At 54.3% G+C, this 5874-nt stretch overlaps 1 protein-coding gene across 1 annotated transcript; it reads right to left on the bottom strand.

The window, feature by feature from the left end:
- Nucleotides 1–1896: 1896 nt before the first annotated feature.
- Nucleotides 1897–5498, bottom strand: LOC119290961 (tyrosine-specific transport protein-like). The gene is made up of 7 exons (XM_037569644.1): nt 4986–5498; nt 3973–4366; nt 3388–3525; nt 3078–3246; nt 2809–2929; nt 2517–2687; nt 1897–2369 (listed from the first exon to the last, which is right to left on the bottom strand). The coding sequence occupies exons 1-7, from the start codon at nt 5322–5324 to the stop codon at nt 2112–2114; spliced, it is 1590 nt and encodes a 529-aa protein (XP_037425541.1). The 5' UTR covers nt 5325–5498; the 3' UTR covers nt 1897–2111.
- Between the last annotated feature and the right edge of the window lie 376 nt (nt 5499–5874).

Consider the following 5874-nt stretch of genomic DNA (forward strand, 5'->3'; position numbering starts at 1 on the left):
GCCCGCCGCAGCATGGTAGACCGTCTCCAGCCTAGAAGGAGCGTCGTCGAGGTAGCCTGTTCGCTGCCGCCCCGGGCACCTTTTCCGGCGCTCCGGCCGCGCAGGGCCTGTACGCCGGCGGGCTTGCGCCCACCTCGCCCACAAGGTGCTCGGTGAATTGCCGGCCCGGCGATGGACTCCGAAGATGAGGAGGCGCTGACGGCGTTGCTGGATGAGGAAGCCGAAGTCGACGTCCAGGAGCAGGAGCATCTCATGGTGCTCGTCGCCCTCGCCGGCTTGCTCGCGAGCAGTGAGAAGCCGCGGCGAGGTGGCTCGGCGCTTGGGCGAGTGAAAGCAAAGAATCGACATCGTCTGGAAGGCTACTGCATGCTCTACTCGGACTACTTCGCCGACGCTCCATTGCACGGTGAGAAAACATTCCGACGCCGTTATCAGATGAGCCGAAAGCTTTTCCTCCGGATTGTGAATTCCATCAGGGAGTTCGATAACTACTTCAAGTGCAAGAACGATTGCACCGGCACACTTGGATTCACCTCGATCCAGAAGTGCACGACAGCTATGAGGATGCTTGCATACGGAGCTCCCGGTGATTCACTCGACGACTATGGGCGCATGGCCGAGTCCACCACCATTGAGTGTTTCTACAAGTTCTATAGGGCAGTGGTGACAGTGTTTGGACCGCAGTACTTGCGAACACCCAATGCGGAAGACACTGCTCGGATCCTAGCATAGAATGAAGCAAGAGGATTTCCTACGATGCTTGGAAGCATCGACTGCATGCATTGAAAATGGAAGAACTATCCATTTGCTTGGCAGGGGTTGTACAAAGGCGCCAAAGGCAGTTGCAGTGTGGTGCTTGAGGCAGTGGCCACACAGGACCTCTGGATTTGACACTCTTTCTTTGGGATGCCAGGAACTCACAATGACATCAACGTCCTGCAGTGCTCCCCAGTCTTTGCCAAGCTTGTTGAAGGTCATTCTCCTCCGGTGAACTTCGAGGTCAATGGGCGGCAGTACAACAAGGGGTACTATCTAGCTAATGACATCTATCCGAGATGGTCGACATTTGTGAAGACCATCTCAAACCCTGTGTCAGGAGGCAAGAACGCCTGGTTTGCGAAGATTCAGGAGGCTTGCAGGAAGGATGTCGAGCGGGCATTTGGTGTGCTCCAATCTCGATTTACTGTTATCCGGTTCCCTGCTCTAACCTGGTCGAAAGATCAAATGTGGGAGATCATGATTTGCTGTGTCATCTTGCACAACATGATCATTGAGAGCGAGCAGGAAGAGCCAGTGTTTGACACTGGACCATATTACTTGCAGGGTCCTCTTGTCCAAGTTGATCACCAGCTACCGGCAAACTGGACTGACTACCTCAATATGCGTCAGGAGATCTGAGACCCACAGGTGCATCAAGAACTGCAACACGATCTGGTGGAGCACCTATGGAGGCTCAAGGGCGAGGCCGGGAATGACCTGTGATGAAACTTGAGTTTTTATTATATAATTTGTATTGAACTATTTGTTAAACTATTTGATTTATGTTATGAAACACGTCGAACTATGTGTATTTGTATGCGAAAATTCACGCCGAAACACGCCGAACCATGCCAAACTATGTGTATTTGTATGCGAAAATTCAGACCAAAACATGCCGACCCGCGCCGAATATCGGTCGTTTTTGGACATAATTGGGCCGAACACTGGGCCGAAATCGGCGGCTGGGGGCGACGGCTGGGTGCCGAACCGCCCCCAGCGCCGAATTTATCGCCGGCTCACCCCCAGGGCGCTCTTTTTCGGCGCCCTTGGGCCGAACGGCTGGGGATGCTCTTAATCACATTGTTCCAGGCGACACTCAAGCGTGAATATTCGTCTTCTGATAAAACAGTGTAGGTATGTGCGGCTAATTTTTTTCAGAAGAAAGAGAAGAAGCCAGGAGCAGCTCCACGCAACTAAAAGGGGTAAAAGGAGAAGTTATGTACACTGATACAGATGGTTTACAGGCAGCCTCCGTTTACATCACATGCTGAATCTAAAGATCTTCTGTCCCGAATCAGCTAACCACCTAGAAACATTCTCGACTTGTTCAGCACTCGCTACTTCTTCCTGCTCTAGCTAGCCCATGACAGGAGATAAGTGTTAAAGCTGACAAGGTCTTGCAAGATTTGCTGGAAGACCATGAGCACGGAGAACACCCCCATCCCCACCAGCACAGGCTTTGCACCGGTGAAGCCCACTCTTTCTTTACCAGCCCTGGATGCTGCTTCAACTTGTTCAAGCCCAACTTTCTGATCGGATAATTTGGAACCAATAGACCAGGCCATCAATGGGGGGAGAGCACCGTACAAGATGGTCATGCAGTAGCCCCCCTGAACATGTGGAAATCAGACGAGCAAGCTTTCAATCAATCAATCAATAATTCATGACTATGGACTTTGCTTATGTGTTACTCTACTTCTCCGCCAAGCTGCGGCCCAGGAGCTGAAGGGTGCGTGCATGCTTTGATGTAAACTTACGGCGATGTCAGTGGCTATGGAGAATGAATCTGGGACGGCAGCTGCTATGAGCATGGTTGGGATAACCACCACCCCTGTGGCAACGAAGCTGAGCCTGTTGCTTTCCAGCAATGTTGGCCAACCAAGCTGGGTAGATCCTTCTTCCTCAGAAGCGTCCTCGTCAATCTTTGCCTGCACTTTGTCAGAGCACTTTTAACAGATGGTTCTCCTACTGCTACTGGTGACAAAGAAAAAAGATGGTTCTCCAGGTAGTTTGATCAGTGGTATAAGATGCTAGTAGGTCGAAGTATACAGAGGAGGGGGTTAGATTGGTCATCTGCTCGATGAAGAACTGCGACGCTGCAAGCAGGGTCCCGATGAGAGACGTCCCGACAGCCAGGAGCGAGAAGGTCTCGACCACCGCGTAGCTCCACCTACACAAAAGAAGTGCATGATTCGCCGATGGGGTTCGATTCATTGCCTCCAGCGCGTCATCCAGAGAGGTGGCATGCATGCAGGTCGCTGAACGCTGACAGATGGAGGATGTACGCGCCTGTCCTTGGGTACGGCGGTGGTGCTTACTCTGTCTCCAGCATGTCGAGGATGCCCACGCCGTTGGGGTCCGTGGAGGAGGCGGAGAGGGTGAGCGCGACGTCGTCCCACACGAGCAGGGAGACGAGCGGCACGAGGCTCCCGACGAGGATGGAGAGCCGGATCCTCGCCAGGTCCCCCTCCAGGTACGCGCAGATCACTGCGCCAACCGCTATGCATTATGTTCACTACTGGCTTGGTTGGTACTGTACCCTTGAACCATTATATCTGGCGTGGTGGCAGCTGGAGCATGCGTGGAAGTCAATGCGCACAGTGCATGTGGTTTCTTTGGGGCACGTACCTGGCGCGATGTCGTGGTAGACCAGCGTGAAGATGATCACCGGCAGCGTCGCTGGAACCTGCTCCCAGTGGGCGTTCGCTGGCAGACTCAGACCGCCGCCGAACGCCACCGCAGAGACTTCAATCGTTAGCAGTAGCCCTGCATCAGCAGACAGATCAGGGCGATGAGATGATGGTGATGCACACCAGCACCCAAGACTTGTTGCCGTTTTGTAAGGTGTGTCTGCTATTCTGCTTTTACTACTTGACCACTTCTTTCCTGTTGGAGATGCAGTGTTACTACTCTGTACTCTGTAGTCTGGGTTGGGACGCTACGCCATGTGCAATGCTAGATGGAAATGTTGAGACGGCAGAGAAAGCAACGGGCTGGCCGGCTCAGAGCCAAGATTTGTCCTGCGCTCCTAGGTGTTAATGCAGATCTCAGTAGTGATGTATCCGTTCTTAGAACTACTACTAATACAGTGTTACTACTAGGGTACTGGCCGTTCATCCAAGTGACAACTCACATACTGACGACATACACTATACGTAGTACTACATTGGTACTGGTGGTAGCTGTTGCGTGCGAGCAGAAGCAGAACAGTACCTATCATGAAGAAGGTAAGCACTTGGTTCACTTGGGCAGTGACGCCCGTGCCACCGGCGGCGATGAGCAGCGCGAGGGCGGCGGTGAAGGTGGCGCCAGAGACGGGCTCGGGCACGCCGATCGCGCGGGAGAGGACCTCGCCGGACTTGGACGTGTAGGCGACCATGGAAGTGTAGGACAGGAACAGGTAGGCGGTGGCGGCCAGGTTCCCTCCCCACTCGCCAAGCGTCGCCTGCGCCATGCTCTTCATGGATATCACCTCCAGGCCTTCGCCATCGCCGCCGTCTTTCTTGCTCTTCCGACGCAGGTGGACGTTGATCTCGGCGATGAGGAGCGCTTCGGCCACCAGGAAGGCCCAGCAGACCACCATGCATACGGCACTTGGAACGAAACCCTGTGAATTGCCGCAGTAGTAGCATTATTAAGGTCAATTCTGTTCTGCCATACTGCCTTCATACACTTGCTTTACTGCTAATTACTCGATGCAAAGATGAAATATGCGAGTGAAATTATGTGGCAGCATTCCAGTAGGTCAAATACTTGACGCGGCTCGTTGTTCTGTTCCTGGGTATCGTATTTCCAGATCGCGAAAGCTCAAGTTGGAACAATTTAAGCAGACAGAGATTGATCCCGCCAGCCAAAACTGACGAATGAGACGCCAATTGAATGCGCACAGCAACGCCAGTTGGCGGTCATGGCGAGCAGGTACATGTGGTTGTTCTCAGATGTGTTCAATGAAAACTTTCATATGGGGGCCTCCGTGCTGCGGCAATCCACTGCACTGATATGGGTGGTAGATGCGCCATTACTCCATAAAATGCTGACCTTCAGGGATCGTTGTAGGTGGGACTGTGCATGCGTGGGCAGTATAATAATTTGGACATTTCATTCAGTACACATTTTACTGGCCTCCATCGTTGGCTGATTAATTCTGTTGTGCCGCCGTAAGATCTCACGCCTGACCATGCCGGTAAAATTCTGTATGCGGCAGCACAAGGGGAAGAGAAACTCACCGCGGGCGCGGTGCTCTGCGGCACGGCAAGGATGCCCGACCCGATGCTTGTCCCCACTATGAGCGCAACGGCCCCAGCTACGCTCCCTCTCTTCGCCCCGCCACTACCTGGTGGCGGTGACGCTCCGACGGCATCCTGCAGCGGCGGCGCTCGGTCGCCATCTCCTACCTCCGGGCAGCCGCGGGCTCTCACCGCGACGGCCCGCGCCCTCTTGCCCGCAGCGGCGCCGCACCGTGTGTCGCTGCCGCCGCGGCAGCTAAGGTTTCTGGATAGGTTGGACGGGACGTGGCGGTGGAGCTTGGCCGGGCAGAGCGCGCGCCTGATGACGATGCCCTGCATTCGGCCGAGCTATGGCTGGCTTGATGGTGGACTCGGAGTGGGATTCCGGATTCGATCTGGTGGTGGTATATTCGTCTCATCACTGGACTGGCCCCTGAATATACAGAATCTTGAGCTCGAGTGGCTGCGGCCGTCGTCTGCGGAAAAGCTGAAGTTGTGGCGCACAGGGCGAGAGCCGAGCGGACGCTAGTCGGAGAGCGAAGATTCTGGACCGTGCATGTCTCGACCTTTGCACCGTACGGGAAAAGGATGTGATGTCTGCTACCCGACGGACCGGGGAGAGGATTTTTTTTGTGCGTGTCCAGCAGTAGGGGCAAAATAGACAAAAATAACACGTGGGCGTGACAAATTCACAAAATAAACTGTGCCACCTAACTCTTTCGGGTAGCGCCCGACACATCGGCGCTACACTATACTACATAGAGCCCATCTAACAGACGCCACACTCCTCGCCAGCGTGGCACCCCGGGGCCAGGCTGGGCCCTACCCCTGGTTAAGTACGGACCAGCTCATAGGTAGCATAGCGCCTCTCTGTAAGACGCTACACTCT

The sequence above is a fragment of the Triticum dicoccoides genome, chromosome 4B, assembly GCF_002162155.2.
Source record: "Triticum dicoccoides isolate Atlit2015 ecotype Zavitan chromosome 4B, WEW_v2.0, whole genome shotgun sequence".
Lineage (NCBI taxonomy): Eukaryota > Viridiplantae > Streptophyta > Magnoliopsida > Poales > Poaceae > Triticum > Triticum dicoccoides.

Coding starts and splice junctions, on each gene's coding strand:
- LOC119290961 (XM_037569644.1), bottom strand. CDS start 5,324: ATGCAGGGCATCGTCATCAGGCGCGCGCTCTGCCCGGCCAAGCTCCAC. Junction 3,526..3,972: donor GCTTACCTTCTTCATGATAG/GTACTGTTCTGC, acceptor CTGCTGATGCAG/GGCTACTGCTAACGATTGAA. Junction 2,370..2,516: donor CCATAGCCACTGACATCGCC/GTAAGTTTACAT, acceptor CCACATGTTCAG/GGGGGCTACTGCATGACCAT.